The sequence below is a fragment of the Manacus vitellinus genome, unplaced genomic scaffold (assembly GCF_001715985.3).
Source record: "Manacus vitellinus isolate BGI_N305 unplaced genomic scaffold, ASM171598v3 scaffold_7_pilon, whole genome shotgun sequence".
Lineage (NCBI taxonomy): Eukaryota > Metazoa > Chordata > Aves > Passeriformes > Pipridae > Manacus > Manacus vitellinus.
This window is the reverse complement of record NW_021940813.1, coordinates 24,900,306-24,924,961: the sequence shown is the minus strand read 5'-3', so window position 1 is coordinate 24,924,961 and position 24,656 is coordinate 24,900,306. Positions and strand designations below refer to the sequence as shown.

Here is a 24,656-nt window from a genome sequence, read left to right as displayed (position 1 = left end):
AGATGTCCTCACTGCACTGTCTGGCTTTCCCCATTTCTGTCCCATTCCCCATCACTCTTGATGCAGTGCCTTCAAAATAAAGCAAGAAAAGTCTTTTTGCACTAATAGTGGAAAAAAATCCCCTCAGGTTGAGTCACCCATGGTGGCTGCATCTGCGTAGGCTGCTGATGGAGGCAGAACCAAAACTTCCAGCCACTACCAGCACCTGCCTGAGCCCTGCCTGCTGCTGGGGATTGCAGCAACAGCTGCAGGGAAAGGAGGTTGAGGGCAGATGGCACGAGCACGTGGGGGCTAAAGGCTGGAGGGAGGGGTGTTAGCTGATTCTCTGCTGTTGAAGTTGCTTTATATTCAGACTTTTATTGGTTTTTCTCATCTTTCAACAAATTAAAACCAGCAAAATGATAGTTCACGTTCCTTGCGTTTTCTGGTAAGAAGGCTGTGAAAAGGTGCAATTTTGTATAGCCTTCAAGATATGAGGAAATACTTTCTACCAAAAATACTGTCTGGATGGGGTGAAGTAGGAATAAAATCATCTAACTACAAAAATCCTTTTTCTTAATGATTTTTTTTGCTTGATCTCTAGCGGGTTTCCAGTACTGTCTGTTAATCTTTGTCCTGTTTTCTGAATGACATAAAAATACAAATTTCTTAAAAACAACATCCCCCCACAACACACTCCCCCTCAAACAAGCTAAAATATATTTGTTTGGGGTTTTTGATCCTTTAAGGTTCTCATCCCATGTTTATGGAAAGAGTTGAGCTAGGTTTTTCTTATAAGCCCTTTGCCCTTGGGCTGTGACCATACTCAGTCTCCACTCAGTAGTCAGAGACCTGTTAGAGTGTTTTCTCTGTAACTTTTGTTACTATTATTATCTATCTTTTAAGCATAGATAAGTTATAAGGCTCATAGTTAGTACTGTGAAACTTTAACATTAGTTGCTATAATACCAGCTTGTTCCTGTAAAAATACCAGCCTTTTGTCCTTTGAAATAGAATTTTAAATTTAAATCATCTGTGAGATGCTAAAAACGAACACTGCCTACTTTATATAATAGGCATGCTGTTCCAAAAAGGCTATAGAAATATCCTTTTCAAGTAAAACATCAAAAGATTTTTAAAAACTTAGCTTCCTGTAACAGCAGAGTGCTTATCACATAAATAGAAAAGATAGTACTTCGTATTATGTGTCTTAAAGACTTTCACATTCATTAAGCATTTGTATCTTGAACTGCCCCAGATGAGGAAATTCTGTGGCATAGCAGTATTAGTAATGAAATTTTAAAAAATATGGAATTGGGAGACTTAACTTGTGCGAAAGTCACAACATGAAACAGAAGTGAATAACATATAAAATTAGGGTGGTATTGCAAGATTAATAGAAGCCCAGAACGCAGATTTGTGTTCTACTGATGCTGCAGCAGCCTACCTTGTAACATCCTGGATGGCTTTCTCTTTCTACCACTAAAGTTAGCAGGCCAAAGTATCTTTTACTTTTCATAGAATCATAAAATACTAAGGGTTGGAAGAGACCTTTAAAGATCGTGTAGTCCAACCCCCCTGCAGTGAGCAGTAGCAGCTTCAAGTAGATCAGGTTGCTCAGAGCCCTATCTAGTCTGACCTTGCATGTTTCCAGGAATGGGGCATCTTCCACCTCTCTGGGCAACTTGTTCACCACACTCGTGGTAAAAAATTTCTTCCTTATATCTAGTCTAAATCTACCCTCTTATATTAAAGTCATCACCCCTTCTCCTGTTCCAATAGGCCCTGCTGAAAAGTCTGTCCCCACCTTTATGGGGGCCCCCTTTATGTACTGGAAGGTGCTATAAGGTCTTATCTTCTCCAGGCTAAACAACCCCAAGTCTCTCAGCCTGTCTTCATAGAAGAGGTGCTCCAGCCCACTGATCATCTTTGTGGCCCTCATTTGGACCACTCCAATGGGTCCATGTCTTTCCTGTGCTGAGGGCTCCAGAGCTGGATGCAGTACTCCAGGTGGGGTCTCACCAGAGCAGAGCAGAGGAGCAGAATCACCTTCTTTGACCTTCTGGCCACACTGCTTTTGGTACAGCCCAGGATACAGTTGGCTTTCTGGACTGCAATTGGACATTGCTGGGTCATCCAGCCTTTCATCTAGCGGTACTCTACAGTCCTTTTCCACAGGACTACTCTCAATTCCTTCATCCTCCAGCCTGTACCAATACCAGGGATTGCTCTGACCCAGCTGCAGCACCTTGTACTTGACCCTGTTGAACCTCATGAGGTGCCCATGGGCCCACTTCTCAAGCTTGTCCGGGTCCCTCTGGATGACATCCCATCCTTCACTTGTGTTGACTGTACCACAGAGTTTGGTGTTGTCTGCAGACTTGCTGAGGATACCTTCAATCCCACTGTCTGTATCACTGATGAAGACATTGAGCAGTACTGGTCCCAGTATTTTAAGAGATCACTTGAAGCCGTCCATGCTTCATTTGGGCAGACTGATTTGTGTGATAGGATTCATGAAAACATAGGGTGGGCAGTTTTTTTACATTCTTATATAAACACACAAAGATTTCATTTTGTTGAATGATAAAATACTGTACTGACTCCTTCACAGGAAGGATGTATTTTTGGGTGTTTCTAATATGAATTCTCCTTTTTCTTTGTGTCTTTTTAAAAGACTTCTAAGCCACTTAAAAGATAACAAACAAGCTTAACTTCTGTGCTGTATTGGAGCTATGCAGAAATTCGTTACCACTAAACTAATCTTGAGGTTTCCTGTTTGTAGTTCTTCTGAAACGCAAGATACAAGGTGCTGGCACGTAGCTGCAGATGTATTAGAGATTGGGATATCAGATACCTTGTGGGGCCAAGAGAGGCAAACATTGCTTAGCAGCTGTCAAAGACATCCGGCTGCAGAAACAAACCTCAAACCTAGCAGCATTGTGCCTGTGAACAGTGTCAGACCACACAGAGGGGAAGGGGGTCTGAGGTGTGTGGGGTCAGGCAGCAAGGTCAAGTTACAAGTACAACTCTAAATTATCAGTTAATTAAGACTGATCCTTCACTTTTTTTTGAAGGTGTACAGCCCACTTATGTTTTTAACATGAAGTGTTGTGTAAAAACCTTGCATTTGCAGTGCCCACAGAAGTAGGCAAGGCTGTCCAGCCTGGGTGCACAAACCGTAACGCCTCTGGTGTGATTAATGCTTCCACCAGGCTGTATCGCCCTCACTGTTTCATCTATAATTATGCCTTTCTGTTTTGATTTTCTTTTTCCCCCCTAAGTGACTCGAAAGGAAACCAAGTATTTTTTGCACCTAAGAAGAAATGTCCTGTGTGGTGTCAGAAAGGCTCATGGTGCCTGCTGAGCCTGCCTTTGAAGTCACTCCTGCACTGCAGCTGGGGCTGTTTCTCGGTTTGTTGTTATCTGTCCAGCTTGGATAGATGGGTAGGCTTAAACCAAAAATAAGTGAAAAACATGCAATTTAATTTATTCACGCCTCTCTTTCTTAAAACCCTTTTAATAAGTTGCACATCCATAATCTTCTGGTATGCTGTGTAGGGTGTTGGAAGGGTCCTTTGTATCTTTATTTTTCTTTAGGGTTAGAGTTTGTCTAACTACTTAGTGGTGTTATCAAGGATGGTCCAATTTATGCTTTCAAATTAGTGGTGCAACTGTAACTCTCCAGAACAACTTCATTGCTACACGTTTTCCTCAGAGTGGATGCAAAAATTGTGGTAGCTTTGTGGATGGTTTTGATATCTTGGGGTGTATTTGAACATTGAAAGTGTTTAACTTTTCTTATTACTTTTATATGCTAGTTAATGGCAGAGAAGAAAATGGTTGTCATTGTAAAATAATCCAATAGTGTAGAAATAAGTATTAAACATTTTTTCCCCTACATCAACCTAATGTTCTAATTGCAGTCAACCTAATGTTCTATCTAATTCTTTACATACTCTTTTGCTAATAATTAATTTATTCCAGTGCAATTTAATACCTTTTTTGTAGTTCTTGGTGAACTGAACTACACTTCTTTTGGTTCTTTCACTTTGCATTTCCTGCCTTGAGCTTGTTGCTCAGTTTTTCCTTTTCAAAGAATGGACCAGGGAGAGGGGACGCAGAAAACCTCTAGAACTTTTTGCCTCACTTTTTGAGGTTATTCTTTTAACCATATAATACTCCTTTCGTAAATGCTAAATTGTCAGAGTAGGTTGGAAATTGTAGTAAAATGTTTCTCCTTCACAATGGATTCATTTATTTACATCTTTGCTCACATTTATTTTTTACAGCTTCCACTCATCTTTGCTTTCAGCTTTGGAAAACTGACCCTCCTAAAGTACCGACAGCAGCATCTATTGATTGTGACTGTGTCTTCAGTTTGCACATCAAAGTAAACTAGATAATAATTACTTGCACTTACTCAGCTATCACTTTTAGTTCTCTAGTCAATGCATCCTAATGAGACCTAATAGTGAAATACCCTAAATTAATTGTCAAGCTTGTGTTAAAACAATCGGCAATTTTAGGCTGTCCAGGTGTGTGGGGATTTTTTGCTCAGGTAGTGGTTTGACACCTTAGAACTGCATAGCTGGGTGATGAATGTTTGGTCACTACAACTATTTAGTAAGTTCCTTTAAAATAGGGAGTAGTCTTACAATAATTTTTGTCACTGTGACCTCTTTCCAAAGAAATGTGTCCCTTGGGGTGGATTGACACACGTTATATGCAGAATTAAAGTGTTAAACTGCAGAAGACCAGTTGGACAAGGTGGCCTTTGTCATCCATCTCTATTTGTCCAAGCACCAGCAAATAGCTCAAGTAACAGAGCATGGGAAGGATTTTACTGGTTTTAACAAAGGCCTGTGATTTGCTATAATTTGGGGCAGTTTGTTTACTCTTTTTAAACCTCTGCATTGTGAGATTTTCTTGTAGCAATCATTAGAAATATATCTTTCTTGGTTTAGGTTAACTTTGGCGTTTGAATGAAAGAGATTATATTTTCCTGTTTTTTCAAATGTATGCCACTGGAAATAACTTAAAGTATGTCCAAAAGATGTATTCTTTTTCACGAGTGTTTATTTAAATTCACATTTCTGTTTGTTTTAATGCCTGCTGAGTTCTGTCTTTGTGTTTGGTGCTTTACTGATCCCAAAGAACTGAGTGAAACAATTTCAAATGTAGAGATGTGCTTTTTTGAAATCTTTCTGTATGTCAAAACTACTCATCCAGGCTGATTTAAAAAATATAACCACACTTCCCCCCCCCACAACAAAAAAAACCAACTGTAAGTGAAAACAAAGCTGCAAACTTCCTGAAACAGTAGGCAGAGATTGCATCATCATAAATAAGAAGGCTTCAGATTTAGAGTGTATCAGATTGAGTGTATCAGATTAAGTGATCTAATACGAGTTATTAATTGCAGAATACATTAAGTACACCTGTTTGCTATGAAAGAGGCCTTGGTGAAAAGAGACTTTTTTTAATTTTCCGCAATTGTGCTACCTTAGAGGACCAAATCTTGCCTATTTTCTATAGCTTATGAAAGATTCACCAGGTGGACACCAGATAGCTGGCCTGTCAGCAGCACGTGCTGCAGGGTTCAAAACCCATTTTGCTTTTCAGAGTTTGGGGACAGGAAAAGGAGAGGTTGTTCAGCCTTCAAAATCTTAAGAGAAAACTGTATGTCATCAGCTAGCTTTTTGTTCTTGCAATGCACTTAACTAAATATCATATAGTAATTATGTCTTATTTAATTTTGTATAGCCATTATGTGTTATATGTACATCAGTGTCATGTAAAACCTCTGTATCAATTTTGTCCCTTTCTTTCAGTGTGTCTTAGGAAGACATTCAATTTCAGAACAGTCTATTATATCAATTGGCACTGCCTATTAATAGAATTTTTGCTTGTTCCCTTGGTGAGGGATTAAATTTCAAGCATTACTGTCAGTAATTTTTCAGTCATGTTCCTTTTCGCAAAACAAATTGTGAACAAGGAGAGCAACTACTTCCTTTCTCGCTGCATCTTTAAAGCTCAAACATACCTCCTGTTTGCACTAACCTAACTAATCCTGACATAACCATGAGCCTTCCTCCTGAGGGCAAAGTAAAAAGTGCTGCTTTTCTACCCATTGGGCCAGGGCATTAATCTAGTCGTAATGTTAACTTGTGTCAGTCTATAGGCAAAGATTCTAGTTCAGGTGGCATGCTGATATGGATCCTTTTTTGTTTATTGTTGTGGGAGAAACACATTAGTCCTATATGGGGAGGGGGAAAGAGCAGGATGGTGAAATCCTGGTTTGGTAAGAGAGAATGAGATCTGTGTAACAATTGTATATAGTCAAATATTTAAAATTACACCAACTGAGCAAATCTTTCACATGAAAAATCACTAGTAGATTTACAAGTTTTTCAGAGCAAATCTCTTAGCAACCTCTACATTTGAGTTTCCATAATCTCCAATATTGCTTGCATGGTTCAGTTTTAAGCATTGCTTCAAAATGGCATAGATGGGGTTTTGTCTGTTTGTTTTTTTCCCCGGCACTGCTAAACTGTTGAATCATTGATAGTTTATTCGAACATAAACTTTTCCTTTACGGACTTTCTTCTGATAGTCTATGCAGGAGCTGCAGTATTAGATATTCCACTGATGTCTGCCTTTATTCTGCCATAGGGTTAGTTAATGTTCCTCACCTGTGTGAGCAGGTATAACTGACTTGACTTTTGCTGGGTTTTTGTTCACTGCCTTCCTAGCCAGGCAGATTTTTCAGTTTTCCCCTTTCTCCCAAGGGTGATTTTGTGTAGGAAAGTTTTCGTGTGTGCTTCTGCAGTAGGGCAGCTGCCACTGAAGACAGGACTCCTCTTGTAACAAAATCTAAACTGGAGGGATGAAACAAAATGGCTGAAAATACCTGAGCTCAATCTAAACTATATTAGTTGTAATATTTCAGCAATTACCGACAATTTACAATGTCGGTAAAATAAATTAGAGTTTTACCGCTGCTAACAGTGAAGGAATTGCTTGGTTAAAAGGAGTTGGAGGTGTGTATTGGTCACATAGCTAATGTAAGAATTACCTTTTTGAAGGTCTGGGTTGTGGAGTTTGCTCATTTAGTGTGGTGTCTTCATTTTGGGTTGTTTTTGTTTTTTAAGGTTGGAAGTTGGACTGCCATAAAATAAAGCAAATGACTACTTGATATGGTAAGGTAAAAAACAGGGCTACGTGAAACAATATTGTACAGAGGAAAGCCTGTGTTGCATTTGATACATTTACAGTTCCTTGCAGAAGTATTTCAAAGCTTTTCACTTGTGCTTTTTAAAGTGTGGAATGTTATCCCATCCTGTATGAGGAGAAGACTGTATCTCAGTGCTAAGTTTTTTGAGCTTTTTGAGGAGGAACTTTCCAGAAGGTTGTACGCTCTTTGCAGTAATGAATTTTCATTTTCTTGATGTGAAGGAATCTCATCTTACCATCAAAATCTATGGGGACTGTGGTATTGTTTGTTGTGCAGTCTATAAGCTGCACATAAAGAAATTTCACATTTTCAGTGCATATCCGGTTTTATGGGACACTCAGATGTTTTGGAAGGATTTGTTGTTGTTTTTTCCTTATGTTTTTCCCCAAATCTAGTTATTTGGCACACAGCTGTGTTGCAGAAGCCTTTCAAAACTATTAATTCTACAGCCCCCCTTCTGGGAAATAAATGTGTCCTTATTCCCTTACTAGGAAATCTTAGCTCTGCAAATGTCACAGGAAGAACCATATTGTCCTTGAGGAAGAGAGTCTAATGATGTAACCATAAGAAAATAATTTTAAGAACTTTAATGTATTTCCCCACATCTAAAAAAAAAAAAAACCCAACAAAATAAAACAAAACAAAACCCCCCCAGCAAACAACCCTCCCCAAAATTCAAAACAAACATCCCCCCCCAAAAAACCCCAAAACTAAAAAAAATATAAACCCAATACAACTGAACTCCACACACATACATACAGTTTTAAATAGACAGATGTTTAGCTGCAATTATACTTTGTATTTTGACTGTAAATCCTGTCCCCACTAGAGAAGAAAAGCTTGTGCCATTAAGCATCGGGTAAAACCTGGAGTACTTTAGTGAAATGGGTTCTGTGTGAGCATAGCATGAAACTTGGCTTCTTGAAACGTCTGCCAAAATTGCATCATGCAAGGGGTCTGCTTGTGAAATGATGTCATTTCTCAGGTGTACCGGAAATTTCACATGTCTGTAATGATGGGAATTTAAGAAATCAAGTTGCTTTGAGCAACCTGTCCTGACTGAATGTCACAGGACTGCAGTTGGTGTTGTCAGCCTTGATATGTGGTCTCTTCCTATGGTTCTGTCCTCACCCAGCACTCTGGAGAAAGACTTGGCAACCCCTTCAATAAGGGTCAGTTTTTTATTTCTTTTTCTTCAGAGGTGTAGGAAGAGTTTAATAGTTTTCCATCAGTCACTAGTCAAATATTATACCTAATGTGTTTTTTTATTATTAATATGCTGTAATATTGTTAGATCATTTTAACTTGCCTGTGTTGTGAAAATAACCTTTTTTTAGAAGGGGAGCCTATTTATTATTAACATCAACCAACTGCATTGATGATGTCCTATTTCTTTATGTTCTCCATGTCCCCAGGAATAGTAAGAATTGACCATTTTACAATCGCTGAGATAAAATAAACTAATCTAAATTGGAGAGATGGATTATATTGAGAATGCCAGGCTTCAGAACACGCTTGATTGCAGTCCCCCTGTGGCTACATGAGCTTATCGACCTGTACGCTCTCTGTCCATTTTATGTCAGTCAGAAGGCAGAGCAGTTTATTGGAGACTGAGGTCCAAAGCTCAGGTTCTCCTCTGTCTTTGCCAGATGGGATTATCTTAGGGGAAAAAATGGTTGAATGGTATAGTTACTTATTTCTTGTAAAAGCATCAATTCCATGTGCATGTCACACCCTGTTTGAACTGTTTCTTCTCAATTGTTCAAAGCATGATAGCTCCTTTTAAAATTAATAATGTTATAATTATTGTATATTCTTTCTGTTTTCTGATTGGAAAATGAAAACTTAAACCTGTTGGTCTCAGCTTCAGATTTTCAAAACTTATGTCCTGCATTGGCCATGAGGGGTCACGTTGCTGGTGCTTGCTAGAGCTTTGCTGTCAAATGATTTAGCAACCATAGCTCAACCCTATATGATGTTCTCCTGGAAAGACAATTGATAAGAGGAGGCTATTAAATTATAATATAGTCCACTATCATGGTTTATGATTATAGATTAACTTTAACTGAGGAAAGTAGAGTAGACAAGCTAGGTTGTCTACCATGCAGTTTTCGCAGTTTATATTGTAGCTCAAGGGGGAAAGAGTGTGTGTGAGTGTGTGTGAGTGTGTGTGAGTGTGTGTGAGTGTGTGTGTGTTACAGACTGCTGAAGGAACCCTTCCAGAATGTAGGTGATATAATTTACATTCTGAATAGAATCTCTGAATGAGGTTTGTTTTTTAATTAGCTTTCTGTACATAAACTATTAGGTATCAGTACATGTAAGACCTAGGCAACAAGGTCAAATCATGTTACAAAGATCCTTGGACATTATTAGTTTGAAGTACTCTGGGACCTTTTCCTACTAATCAGTAGTTTGAAGGAAATTACACCTTTTACTTAAAAAAAAAAAATCTGCTACATTGATTTTCAAATATGTTCTCACCTCCTCCCACTCTCTCTCATCCTCCTCCACTTTCCTCCCCCTTAACCCCTCCTGGCAGCGATTAGAAACTTTTTGCTGACTTCTCAGAATTTAGAAGATAAATTCAAGATGTTTTGGCTGGCATTGTAATATGTTTGAATGTCACTGGTACTAGCATGGGATTTTTCTCTTCCTTGCATACTATTGTGCTCCCTCACATTTTTCCTGGTAATTGCTGGGACGCATAGGAAAACATGGAGGCACACAACTCTCTGTGCAGCTAACAAATAGCTTTGAAAAAGTTCAGTGTTCTTACAGGTAACTGAAAGAAGTACAATTTGTTCGGTCTTAATGGAACTCTGGATAGGCTTCAGATAGGGAAGAAATGAAATACAGTGGGTATTCTTCTCTACCCTGCTGACTAATGCCCAGTGCAGGACTGTGCTGAGCTGGGACCTTCCTGGGAACAAATGGGGGAGTGAAGGCTTCTCCTAAAATGCAGTCGTGTGCCGCCTGCATAAAATAAAACATGGTGAACAAAAGCTTACTAAAGACAGTACCCTCTTCTTGATGTCACATTTCCCTGTGAGTTACATCACTTCTTGAAGTATTTCTTGACTTTATACTAAAAAAAGATGGACAACCTTGTTAATTGAAGAAAACTTATATATATATAATGTTAGTATGAGGATGAGGAACTGGGACAGAAGGAAAATATATTTTTGGAATGCAGCAATTTTTTTTCCCTTCTCAGATCAGAACTTGGAATGCCAGGTGTGGGGTAGTTTTATGATGCTATATGCAAAAATTAAATGGATTGTATAAATTATTTTCTGTTAATGTATATCTGGATGATATTTTATATGCATTCAGAAAAAGTGAATGTAGTACATTATGATTAGAATGTACTATCGAGATGTTGTCATATTTTAGTGGCAGAAAAAACGAGGTCAGTATGACTTCCCTTCTTTTTAAAAGAGGTTTTTCTCTATATAGCCTTCTTATTTTTCCCTAGCCTCTTCATGCTTATTTCAGAGGAATTCAAAGATAAAAATGAGTAAGAATTATATGACATAATTTACTGATGATCGTCATTTAATATTTTGTTGCAGAAGGACTCCATGAAAGATGACAGAAGAAGTTATTGTTATTGCAAAGTGGGATTACACTGCACAGCAGGACCAAGAACTTGACATCAAGAAAAATGAGCGTCTTTGGCTATTAGATGATTCTAAGACATGGTGGAGGGTAAGAAACGCGGCCAACAAAACGGGATATGTGCCATCAAATTATGTGGAGAGAAAAAACAGCTTGAAGAAAGGTTCTCTGGTTAAAAATCTAAAAGACACATTGGGTAAGTCCTTTTGTATTTTGGAAGAAGTTTAGTAGACTTGATGGGTGTCAGACTGGGAGTGTAATATGCGTATAAGTATATTTTTAACATGCCTGTTTGGATTTTCTTAATCCTTAGTTTGAGGTGACATGGTGAATGATTGAAGGGCAGAGAGAAAGAGAGAGAGTGGGACTTGGTGGAGAATCATGTGTAGAAATCTGTAACAGGTTTTCTTGTTATTTTTTATTCCAGTTTGTCAGAAATTGGGTATTTTCAGTGGCTGAAGAACTGTGTTTTCACAGAGATGCCAGCTGCTGAATCTTCTCCTCTCATGCCAAGTCCTCTCACTTAGAAATAGATGGATATAAGCTGGATTGTTCAGCATAGCTATCATAGCCAAAGCTATGAATGAAAGCTTTATGAATGGGATTATACAATGTGACTATGTACAAAGTCAGGAGTTAAGTTTCTGTGGTCTGAGATATTCCTTCTGTTTCCAAGTCTGTTTTATACCTGCACGTAAATTCTTCACAGCAGAATATCATACAAATAAAATAATCTAGCATTGAAAAATGTTTATTTTGAAGGAATCTATTTCAAAGTCAGGTTAAATTAATTTTTCTCTATCACTTTTAATGATTGATTAGCAAAGGCTTTGTATATGGCTAGAAAAGGTTGAACATAGTGATAAGTGATCATTTTACATACGGAGGCCAAAAAAAGCTACTAGTGGTATGTTAGGATGTAATTAATAAAATAGAAAAGCAGGTACATGGAAGTGTTTTGAGAGGTCTTTGTGCTTGTGTTTTGTTTTTTGCCTGTGTCTTGCGAAGTCTTACATAGGGAAAACTTGTTGCAGACTGCTGTACAAAATGACTCTTCCACAGAAAAATTACAATTCGGGATTAGACTTGTTAGAAAACTGAAAGGTTCACTTAAAAATAACATGACTATAGCTCACGTAGGTTTATCCTGTGCCAGTGCTGTGTCTAATAGGTTCAGTTTCTTTCACTTCTTCATTACTGTGTTCACTACTGCTGAGCTGCCATGAAGTACATGAAAATTGAGGACTACAGGGTGGGTGGTGAGCAAACAAGGTTATCATAAGATTTACCAAGGTAATATTTAAAACCATAGTCCTTTCTACAGATATTGGAATATACTCATTACAGTGCCAACAAATGTGATTATGCCTTTTCAAAAATTTGTATAAAGAGTAAACTCCAACATCAATTAACTGGTTAAAATCAAAATCCCAGGTGTGACTTTAAGCTCCTTTTATATGAATTTATGTTGTTTAAAATACATATTGTCTGCAAGCTATTTTATTAACAGATTGCAGTTCTGTTGTGGTAATATATCGAGAGTTCATGTAAAATGGGGGCAGTATTTACTTGATGTAAACATATTTTTATTTATATTCAACAGAAATGTTTAAATGGAGGAACAGAGATGTGTCCTAGCATATGTGCATGTTTACCTTTTCAGTCTTAACAAAGCTGCATGCTGCAGGGTGCTTCCTTCGCTATCGTGGTGAACTGTGAAATGGTGTGAGAAAAAAGCTTGATCGTTTCGTGGCTGAGCCTTCACTACTGTCACATCGTCCAAACCTCAGCCCTTTGCATGTACGATTTTTTAATTTCTGAAGTGCTGTTACAACAATCTACTGATTCCCTGTGCCTTTTAAAATGATTTTCTCTGTGTGTTTGTTCATCTGAGGCTGAAACAACCTTGTGGTGGAGCCTGGCCTTTTCTTTTGCTGTGACCACACCTAACCTGCTAAGCATCTGTGGTGTAAAGCACCTCTCATGCTCTTTTCTACTCATACATCCTGTGAGAGTAAGAAACTGCCTAAGCTGTATCTAACTCACAAATTGACTCAGGATTTTCTTGTCATCCCTTCAAAAGAGGTGATGCTTAAGAGTATTCTTTTTTTTATAGTAAGGTCTGTGAATTCCTTAGCATAATGAAACATGTCTGCACTGTGCACCACATATCTGTGCAATTTTCTTTTTACCTTTCCTGAATCGGAATCCTCAACTAAACTGTAGTCTCTAAGCCTTGCTTGTCTTGCTGTACCGTAATTTCCCATTTAGAACAAGCAGAGCATGTGTCCTTCCTTAGAGGATCCATTGTTCTGAGAGGCCATCAAAAATGCACTCCTCCTTTTTAAACAAAGGCTTGCAAATTGCAAGACTTATGCTTCATCTAGTGAAACAGCTTTTGAAAGTTTTTCTTCAACCAGTAAAGCAAGTTCTTAAGTTTTTTTTATACAAATATGTCTAATGTCTTATCAAGCCTGCCTTTCCAAGTATCACAAGAAAATTCTTATTAAAATACCTGCTAACCTAGCACAGTTGGAATGGTGGTCATGAGTATTAGTTCTTAAACCAAAATATGTTTCCAACTTTGATCTTGAAGCTATTGCAAAAATAGCAGGTACTGAACTTAAGAGAAAAAAAAGTCATTTAATAATCAATCAATAATTAATCATGAGTCTTGTGAAATCTCAGGAGAGAAACAGGAGGCTCTTTGTTGCTTCCAGTGGCTCTAGAGAGACCCTCTGACTTACAGGGATCCACCTCTCCTACTTACATCGCTGCAGCAAATGGTTGCTCCCATGGAAATACACTTTTCTCTACTTCTTCCTTAATAGACTAGATTTCCTTGTATTCAAACATATTTCATCTGAAAGCATTGTTATCTTGCAAATGATGTGCTGTGTTGTCTGTGTGATTACCGGTAGCTATCTGCCACTCTTATGCTTATCCACAGTAATTACCGGTGGTTGATTTATACTCTTGTCAGATATTCAATAAATATGGAAAGTGCTAACCATAGTTCAAATTGTGGCAGACCCTACAAGAGCTATAGCTATTTAATTAATAGTTCTCCTAGTTGGCTGTTGAAGATGCATCATCTGAATAGTTCTTCATCCTGTGTTCTAATGAAATTTTATGGCACCAGTTACGTTGGTGTCTTGTACGTAGAAACCCAAGTGCACCACGAAAGTTTACTGTCTTTCTGAAGTTGCCTGTGTCAGGAAAACTTTTAATCTCATCAGAGAATGAAGTCATGACTGTTTGATGATAAAAACTAATTTTCCCAGAACTGTTGACTGTCATAAATTGAATTTCAATCCTTGAATACTTTATTAATAGAATCCCATCAGCTTTATTGTTGTTTGGCTTGTGGTTGGTGGAAGGTTAATGGGCATGTGGGTACCTAGAGCATACATCTTGGTGGTTTAAAATATCAGCCTATTTTCAGCAATGTCTTAAGGCTTCTGAAATTTCCACTGTATTTTCAGCATTTTTTGGAAAGAACAGAAATAAAATATGTTCAGAGACAGCTCTTTTAAATGTGTTGGGTGCTTATTAAAATGCTTAATAACACTTGTTTAGCATATGTTCATTAAGCTGGTTACTTGTGGTACTGAAAAACAGCTCACCTCAAATCTCAAATGACTTCCACCTATACCCCCACTGCACACCTGAGTCACCCTACAACTTCATAGAAAACAATGGCCTTTTCTGCACCATTCACTTTTGTCTTTGCCATTCTAAGACCTTAACTCTGTTCTACTATGTCTTCTTTTAGTCCTGTCACCAGGGAATTTTTCCAAAACTTAACTTTCTTTAAATGACATTTTGAGACTTGTAATTTTTCTATGGATGACTGTTTGGTTTTTTTGTCATTTTTCTGTTTGATATACATTACGTCTGTGTTCTTAAATCTTTTTCTCAAGTGAAATCTAATGGTTATGTAGCTATGATGGCACAGTTTTAATTATGAAAATGTAACATATAGGCCACCTATTGAGTATTTTAAATGATTCATGTTTTCATTTCCTTTTTTGTCTTAACTGAGTGATACGATGAGTAAAAAGTAATGGCAATTTGGCCATTTCAAATTGCTGTCTTCTGTTTGCTCATATTGAATGAAATCTGGTAATTATTACTATTCTTAGGGCAAAAACCAACTTCCAGGCCTGTAATTAAAATTTCATCTTCATTCATTATAATGAAGTTTAAAATAGTTTCCTTGTACAGTATTTCTTTTGCGAGGGGGGGTATTTTTTACACATTTTGAATACGTCTTGCTAAGCAAGAGACCTCCAGCGTGCATCTTCCAAACTGTAATTTTCTGTCATATAATTCTTCCCATGTGCTGGAGGTGGAAAGAAATTCCCATACCCATTTGGTTGGAGTGGGTGTGTGCCAGCACCAACCCCAGAGCTGCGCTGAGCACCTTCCACGGGTTTCCCCTCCTGCAGCAAAGATGATCTATGCCTGCTGGCTCATCTCAGTCATGCTGAACAGAAACCTTATCTGCAGGAAGCCAAAATAATTGCAAAGTCAGTTGTTTGTGTACTCAAAATAAAACTTCTGCATTTTTTCCATCCCTTTGCAAGTCATTTTCCTGGCACCAGCAGAACTCCTCAGACAGCAGCATGCCACAAGTGACTGATGCATGCGATCCAGCAACAGGGTGCTGTTTTCATGGGAATCCATGATTTTCTGAATGCTACTGCGTTTTCAAAACCAGCACTGCATGTAGGGTTTTCTTACAGGTTTCTGGTCTTGTTACCTTTAGTGAACAACCAAATAAGAAGCCTTGAAGACGTTTCCCCTCAGCTCTTGGTGTCGGTTTTTGAACAGATGCCCATTAAAAGAAGGAAAGTTTATTAAAAGGTATTGAAAGAGAGATTGGAGAAATACAGATGTGTTTGCAAATCCATAGGAACAATAGAAACACTAGATGAGTGTTAGCAGTGATGGCAAATAACAGTCACCTGGATAATGTTTCACAGAGATGTTTGAGTTGCACAAGAGACTCTTCAAATCACTTCTTTATTAAGCTTCTGTAAGTCTGAAAAACTTCTCAGTAGCTTTTTAGTTTTAATTCTCACTTTGTGTGCCAGATTTTTGTGTGGAAAATAAGAATTGCCAAGTGAGATGTAATGTATGGAAACCAGTTCTTACTTACATGAGTGTTCCTAGTATGTTGTTTCAGAAGTGTTATGAGTGTCCCAAAGTATTTCCTGAGTTCATCAGCCACCATGATGTGTGTTTTCCTGGGTCAATCTGCACATCTGTGCAGCAGTCCCTGAAGTACTATATATATATATAATTGCTTCCAGGAATCAAGTTTTTTACGTCTCCCCTTCTCTCCTCATTATTTATATGAAAATGTGAGGGGTTCTCACATTTATAACTTCACATTTTTGCACTATTTAATACCGCCTTCTCCATGCCTTTTTGGAAATTGATGCGGAAGTTAGCTCTTTTTTTCATTGGAGGGTCACTGCTTACTAAGAAGCATAAATGAGGAATTGATCATTCTTTAATGCAATATTTTCTTTAACAATGGGAAACATGGGTTAAGAGGTTTAGTGTATTTCCTTTTTAGATATAAATAATTCAACTTAAACTTAAACTATAACCATCATAGTTTTGCATAACATAATTATGAAATATCATTCTCCAGATAAGTCATCAACCTTTAACTTCTGCTGTGTGTGTTAGTGGGCCTTTTTTTTTTTTTTGGTTTGGTTTTGAGGATTTTTTCTCTTTAAAAATATCTTAGTGGGCCAATTTTGGTAGTTCTGATATGGTATGTCTAGTAGATTTAATTGTACAAGTGATATTTTGACGTTTATCAGATTGTTTCTAGATCTCAAGTATTAAAATTTGATTACTGAAGTCTTTCACTGTTGAAAGTTACTGATGTGATTTTAATGGTTGTGGTTTTGAACTGAACATTATCCAGTTCTTCAGCACTAGTTTTAAAAAGTGCAATCATGAAAAGTATGCACGGTATTTTTAGCATAGTTATAGCTATAAGTTGAGTCTTACGTATTCCCTTCTTGATAAATTTGTTTGTTTATCAGCAAACTACCTTAACCATATGAGCTGCAAAATCACAGAAAACACATTAAATTAGTAATATGACCAAGTACCAGTTTAAAAAATATTTCTGTTAGTTCTTAATTAGTTGTTTCCAATTGTAGTCTTCTCTGGACACCATGAGTGTAAAATTTACTACAGAATGAAAGAATGGTGGAAATAAGAATAAATATAATAAGTACACTGTTGTATAGCACAGCCTCTTAAGCCTTGTAGAGCTCATGTTAAAAAAACAGAACTACTTTAGTAAGACAAACAGAAGTTATTTTAATTTTTTTAGAACTTCAAGTTCCCTGTGTTTTTGGACTTTCTTGTCATAGACCTGTAAGAAATGCTAGTCTTTCCATTCAAAAGCAGGCATTTAATAAATTTGATTTTAAAAAATAACTTCCTACAGTATATAGCTACTTGTCAAATTACTTATCACATATAAAGATTCCTAAGATGGAGCGATATTAACCTTTCTGTTTAGCTGAACATCTCTATTGAAATTAGTAGTAAAATCAATCCCCTTTTAGGAATTCAGCACAATTTTTTCCTGTATCTTAATGTTGCTTTGAAGCTTTCTAGCTTGTCGGAAAATGTAGTAGTGGATTACATGACAGTAGTGGAATGTCTGTTGTGCCTCTCGGAGGACTGGATGAGCAAAAGTCATCTGTATTTACACTTTTAAGCAGTCAATATACAGGAATTTAAGTTCCTTTTCAAGGAGAGGAAGTAGTCGAGGTGTTTATGCACAGCACAAATTCTTGCTCTGTTTCCTAGAATCTGTGTTAAAATAGCTCATTCCATGGTTGAATTTGTTCAATAAAAACGCTTTCTCTGCTGTGCTTCATCCTGCTTTGTATCTGCATTGCTCAAACCAAGCATGTTTGTTTGTTGGGACAGGGTGGCAACAGTGGTGACTCTTCACCAGTGACGAAATTGAGGAACTGATGGGAACTTACTTTAGGTGTGGTGTCTTTGGTGGTTTGAGAGGAAAAAAAAAGCTGGAACAATTGCGTTTCTTCCATATTCTCAGTAATAATAGATCAGTCTGGTTGGATAGATTGCTGAGAAAGGAGAAATGGGAGATGATCACAATGGTTTCAAACACAGGGAAGACATTACTTCCATTCCTGTCTCTAGAGCACGTGGAGTTAGGAGCTGGCAGTGCTGATGCCACTGGAGTGTTAGCAGATGAATTGCGTAATAAGGAATTCAAACACTTTGCTACTTTCTGGAAACATCTGCCTCACGATCATCATTAAAACCTAGACTTAGCTTGAGTGCCCATTTTCACTTTATTGATGATCTTTGAAGATCTAGACATATTCAATAGCAGTAGCTCTGCATATGGGAAATTATACAAGAATTGTATAATTGCTGACAGGGTAGGGTCTGCTTTCTCACCATCAATTAGATACATGCATAATGGCAAAAGAATATATTCATTTTGAATTAGTGTTACTATTATACATGTTAAAATAGTTATCCAGAATATGAAACAAACTCACAAATGTATGGGTTTGGACCTATTGTACACCCATAAATATTTAAATAACTTTAATATGGTTATCAACTGTGTCCACTGAAAGTAGCATTAAACAAATCCGAGTCTCTGTGGAATTAAAAGCAGACTTTCTAAAAAATACTGTTATAGTTTCTAAACAAATGTGCCTAAGAAGGAGAAAAATCTGAAGTTCTGGAGCAAACTAATGCAAAACAAATTAAAAACCAAAACAAAACAAAAAAAACCCAAACAAAATGAAACACAAACTTCATGCGTTTTAGAGAGTTGAAAGCAAACAAAATTGGTGAATATTCTGGAGAACTCAGGGTACAGAGTAATGCTTCTTTTGCTGCTAAATAAGAGTTTCTCTGCTGCATGTATGCATCAGGCCCTTTATTTGCTCCAAGGTGAAAAGCCAAAAGCAGCAGTGAATGCAGAACCTGCAGCTTATTGCAGTGCTAGCTTGTGATGGGAGCAGAAGTTTGGTTTTTTTCAGTTCATATTTGTATTCTTCTGAAATTTTGTCTTACACGCATTATTTATTGGAGTGAATTATTTAAAGGATTTGCTGCTTCAAGAGTTTAAAACAAACATATAATGGAAACCATGATGTGTCCTACCTTTCAGCAGATTTTTCTACTGTGAGGGTCGCAGTAAAATGTTGCAAGGCTGAAGGCATAAAGAAATCTTCCTAGTTTTAGTCTATGTTGAGAGAATAAAGATCTTCTTTGTATTGTATTAGAAGTCTTATGTAGTAGGTACTTTTCTCCCCCCCTCCATGCAGTGTGTGTGTGCATGGAGGTACACTGACATTTACAGATTGAAGAATGAGCCTTTATTTTAGTCATAATTATGTGTGAAAAGATAAAAGGATCATCCTAACTCAGTGTGTACTGATGTCTTTGGTATTATTTCTCTCAACTGTCACCTTGGAGGACCCTGCTTTTCCCCTCTCTGAGCCAGTTATGTTTCAGCCTATAATTGTTTAGCCTTAGAGCAACCCCAAAAATTAACTCCGAAGATAGTTTCACAGTTCCCTATTAAAAGAAGTCACCCCATTGCCAGTAGCTCTTCCTATGCTCTCTTCCAGCCATGGAGGCAGAGCTTTTTACTCTCTTAGCATTAAAAGTTAGTGTCTGAACCCTCAACTCTTTTGATGTTTAATTTTTTCCATAGAATAAAATCCTTTAAGCAATCTGCTAATTATGTCTCTTCTTCTGAGCCAGTGATAATAGAGTGCTTTTATTCTCAAGTGGTGTCTTGTACTGGATTCCTTGCATTATGTTCCCTTCTGTCGCCCTTTCCCTCAGGTTCCTGGGAGGACTGAAGATCGCTGAGGCAGCAGAACTGGGGCTGCAGTGTGGGTCACTGCATTACACCCAGCTGCCTGGGTTGGACTCTTCCCATAAGCATGCATTTATGGGGGTACATGTACTTGTGTGCTCTGGGTACTGTCCTCCCCTTTGCCTTCACGTCCTAGCACACGAAGGTGGTAGCAGAGAGAAGAAACATGTAGCTGACAGTAGCTGATTTTGAGGTACTGTGTATATTTTGTTTGGTGTGTATAGCTGGGTCGCCCTTCTAAAGACCAAGCTAAGGTAGCGGGCAAAAATCAATAGCCAGTGTCTTGTACTCTTGCGGACACCATTTTCCAAGGGATACCAGTGACTCAAAGGACAAATGATTTTTCCATATGGAAGTGACAGTGTCTGCACTTTCTACCATTTAGAATCATTGGGGAATTCTTCTCCTTCAGATGTGGCTATTTCCTTCAATATTCAACCCCAAGCAATTCTTTCAGTATCATTGTATCTCTCTTTTTGAGGCCTTGGGCTGTCTTAATTTTAATCCTTCAGGGTCTTTTCAAGTATTAATTTGCTTCTTTTTCTCTGTGTTTCACTTGGGTTCCATTGCTTTCTGTTTCTGGGGTTTTTTTGAAGACCTTAACACTAGGTAGCTATTCTGGGTTGTGTCTTCATATCATGCAAACAAAATTTCTAAATTAGCATTCACACCAAAAAAGTTGGGCTTTGTCTCAGAATGTGCAAGGGAAGGTTTCCTTCCATTTCTGAGTCTCAAAAATGTTTTGTGGAGTGTGTCCATAAAGCAAGAATTGAGATGTGTGCAATGCATGCAGACATCAAACATAAAGTTGCTGTGTGAGAGAGAATACCCACCTCTGTTGTTTTTGAAGGGGAAGGGGAGGGTTCCTGCAGAGATGGCTTTCTTTGAGAGTCACTTCAGTGGTCATCATGATTGTTTACTGACAGTTCGTTTTTGTGGTCTCAGCAAATGCATTTGGACAGACACTGCTCTTAATAGGAATGGCTGGTCAGGTTAGCCAGGTTGACATTTAGGAGTGCTCTTTCTAATAGATTACTATTTGTAGCTGTATTTTGCACTAGAAAATTGATTTAGGACTCAGGCTGTAAACCATCTAAACTGTATGCAATCATTGCCATCACACCTGTTTAGCAGTCTTTGGGACTTTGTAAATGAAAGAAAATGGGAAGTGAAAGAAAAAAGAAAGGGAAAATGTATTTTGATGTAGTGAAAATGTCATTCTTCTTGTACATGGGCTCTACCAATTTACTAACCTGTAAGATATTTTTGTAATTGTGCATTCAGGAAATTGTTCTCCAGAACAGGAGATAAATTTATTACTCTAGTATGTGCTCATTAATTATTGAGTTTTAATCTACAGAAGAAATTGTTTTGGTTTGTGTGTGAGTTGTGGGGTTTTGTGTTTTGACTGCAAGGACTAAACCTCAGAGGAGACAGGCTGTTCTGTTAAGTGAGCCATTTCTCCATTACTTCCCCTTTAGAGGTGGAGAGGTCCGGGTTTGTCTATATAATTTCAAATAACCTGAGAGCCCTTAATTAATGAAGTTATGTACCTTGAAATTTAGAGAATAAGTTAGTAAAGAAAGAGTTGTATTTACTTTGTTTTCCCTTTCCTAAAAGGAGCTTTGAATAAAATTGTAGTATCTATGACAGGCTTCTAAGGAGGTCTGAGATTTATAAAGAAAACAATGTAATAAACACCTTGGATTTTCTTTTATTGTAATATGGAATTTAATGTTTGAAAACATTAAGATAGTATAACGTAAGCATTCTGGCCTTATGGTAGAATTACTAAGGCTTTACATCATGCTTGGTGTTGGTATGGACCAACTGGAATAAAATGCAGTAACCTCAAAGAGTAGACAACCATGATATATTCAGGAAGGATTACCTTGAGCTTTTGATGCTGAGATACTGCCCTTTATTCAATATTTGCATCATTTTCTTCTAATGCATTTCTTTGAGTTGAGATGATAAGCAGTTATAATTGCTGCTTTGTAGTGTATCTGTTCAGGTTTGGGCTCGATGATCTGAACTTCAATCTCTATTTGTAACATCTATTAAGTCTTTGATTTTCATGTACAGAATTGAGAGCAAATTTGAGCAAACAAGAACTGAAAAGACTAAGTTAGTACTATAGTCACATTTGTCTAAAATGGAATGATTCCATCTCAGTTATTTGGAAGAGTCTTTAAATTGGAAGGTCATCATCTTGCATTCAGGGTAGGCTACTTTGTACTTGCTGTATTTTATTTTTTCTTAATTGAGTGGGTTCATGTTAGGAAGTCGGATTTGTATCCTGAGCTGCCCTGTGCACCTCTTTTAACTCAAATAAATGTGAGATAGCTAAAGGTGAATCATCTTTCCATCAGACACTGGAGGAGGTGAGGGCACATAAGCTATGAGGTACTCACTGAGGGACAGGAGTATGTATTGAGGTAGACTGGAGCACCTCACACATATCAGGGATTTCTTTATCAATATTCTGTTGGTGTTCGTGAAGAAGAGGCAAAACGGTGTAGCTTTCCTTCTCTACATCAAGGGAACAGAAAACATTGGGAAGTCCTACAGGGCTACTGTGCCTTCTCCCCATACCTTATAAATCTGTTCTTAGAGTTATGGGTCTGCCTTAGGTTTAAGGTAGTTCTAGTTATTTTCTCTTATCAGGACATTCTACAAAATCAAGAGTGCATCATTTATAAGTGAGGTGGAAATATAAAGTAGGTAGAAATATCTTTATCTGTGTTTGAAAGTAGAGACTTCTGCTTCATTTTAAATGTGTAGATCGAAATTGGAACTGTAAGTCTTCAGAAACCCCATTCATTTTATATGCCCTCTATGTGAGACTAAGACAGCATTGTTTCTACTCCAGAGAGGACTCAAATCCCAAGACCATTTAAATTTGTCTAGTAGGACTACTTCTTCATTTTGCCGCTGGGGTAAAAAAATACATGAGGCAGTTTATGAAAACCTTCAGATCGTGTGTTTGTCTCCATCCACGTATATTCCTCTATTACATCTTTCATTTTAACCTTTTGCTATAAAATGCTCTGGGTACAGGAAACTCATATCAGAGAAACTCACATCAGAGTTGGCATATGAATGTACCTTTCCTAATTACAGATAGGCATATTTAACACAGTGTAAAATGCAAGAATTAATGCAGTAGTTGATATGGTTGTTGAGTTGATTTCTTATGGAAGCCTCCATACCAAATAGTGTTTGATGCATGGAAAATTTTGACACTACTTTTTCCTGTATTGGAAAAACAGTGATAAAGCAGCCTGGTTGTTGAAATGTCAGAATTTTACTTTGACATTTAGAGAAGAGTTTCCACTTTTTTTTAATTTGTTCTAGTGTGGCTGGTTTTGATATTGAGCTTCTCAAAGAAGATACAAAAAGTCATTAATAAATCTCTAAGGCTTCGTTTCTGTATCACAAATGCAGCTGAAGATTTCTGAAATTTATAACACTGTCCTTTAAAGAATGCTGTTGATGGATATGTTGCTTCTAAAACACTGACTATCCCATATGGATCTTGGCTTTTGAACATTTGCTTGGAAACTGGACGTGTAGGTGGAGGGGGAGAAAAAGGAGTGGGGGGGTGCAGTCTGAAAATGTGCAGAAAGGTTTGGTTTTTCTTTCTGTGTAACAGAAGAAACTTTAGTCTGCTAAATTCCTTAGTAATAAAGAAGCAAACCCAAGTTAATTTAAAATTATAAAAATAAAAATAAATAACACAAAGCTAAATGCATGTTTGATCTGGACATTCCATCTGTCAGGAGGTTATGTGTTTATCTCTTTACTGGGTGGATAAATGACTTAATTTACATTGCATTATGGTGGGGTTTTTTTCTGAAGAATTTTCCTGAAAAGTTAATTGCTTCTTTCTTAATACAATTTTTAGTTCGCTATGAAAAAGACACTGTATACTTTGCATACTTAAGAACTGTATGCATTAATATGCAATGCAATTCAGAGCCTTACTATTCAGAGATGAATAACTTATTTGGTAAACAAAAAAGGATCATTGTTTTTAATTGTATCTGTATGAAGTCAGATGGAATTATAATTTTATTAGAATGCACAAGAAAAATAATAATATTAAGTATCTTAAATAAAAATTGGTTAAAATGTTGAATAAATGCTATCTCTAAATAAAAATGAGTTTTGAGAAACTTGCTTGTTTCTACTGCATCTTACAGAAAACACTTGATTAGTAAATTGAATGAGAATTTCTGCTTGCTTTGTCTTTGAAGATTGTTAGAACTAGGAGAGCTGTTCTGTAAAATTTGGGTTTATATTTGGAGGAACTAAAACATGTTCACATTTCAGCTGAAATTTATTAATTTTTATATACATCTCTGAGCTTAGCAGAAATTATGGTAAAAATATTTTTTCTAGCTCCTTCAGCTATTGCAAGTATTATTTAGTATTTGAACACACTCTTGCTCTAGGTATTTATACTGGGAGTTCTCCTAACTTGTTTGTTTGACTTCCTTAAATTCATCAGCCTCAGACTTGTTTTACTTCGATGTTTTGGCTGTGTAATGGAAGTTGTTGTTTTAATAGATTATAATAATGTTAAATTTATCAGCACTCTGGAGTGCTTTGTGTCAATTTAAATTTTGATAGGGTTATTTTTAAAGAACAAAACCTATTATTTTAAAAAACTGATTAAAATGAAAATATTTCCATTAAAAAATACACTGTGCTCATGCTCTTCATGGTGACTTCTATGATTTTTGGGGGTTTTTTTTAACCATAAAGCAAATTGTATAGCTAAAAGAATTTTACTCTAGAGGGAGGGTACATGTATTGAAATGCAGTAAAATTTCTATAAAAAAATTTCCAGGTAACTGTCGATTTGGGTGGGAGGGTTGTGGGGTTTTTTGTTGT

At 37.1% G+C, this 24,656-nt stretch overlaps 1 protein-coding gene across 3 annotated transcripts in view; it reads left to right on the top strand.

Annotated features, from left to right (window-relative positions):
• The window catches only part of NCK2 (NCK adaptor protein 2), a 71,062-nt gene that overhangs the window by 26,890 nt on the left and 19,516 nt on the right, over positions 1-24,656 (top strand). For 2 of the 3 annotated variants that reach the window (XM_018084283.2, XM_008922152.3), the window contains one exon: positions 10,792-11,033. In XM_018084283.2, the coding sequence (XP_017939772.1) occupies positions 10,808-11,033 (226 nt within the window). In that variant the 5' untranslated portion in view covers positions 10,792-10,807. The remainder of the gene's footprint in view (positions 1-10,791; positions 11,034-24,656) is intronic. The other variant, XM_018084282.2, reaches the window with a different exon arrangement.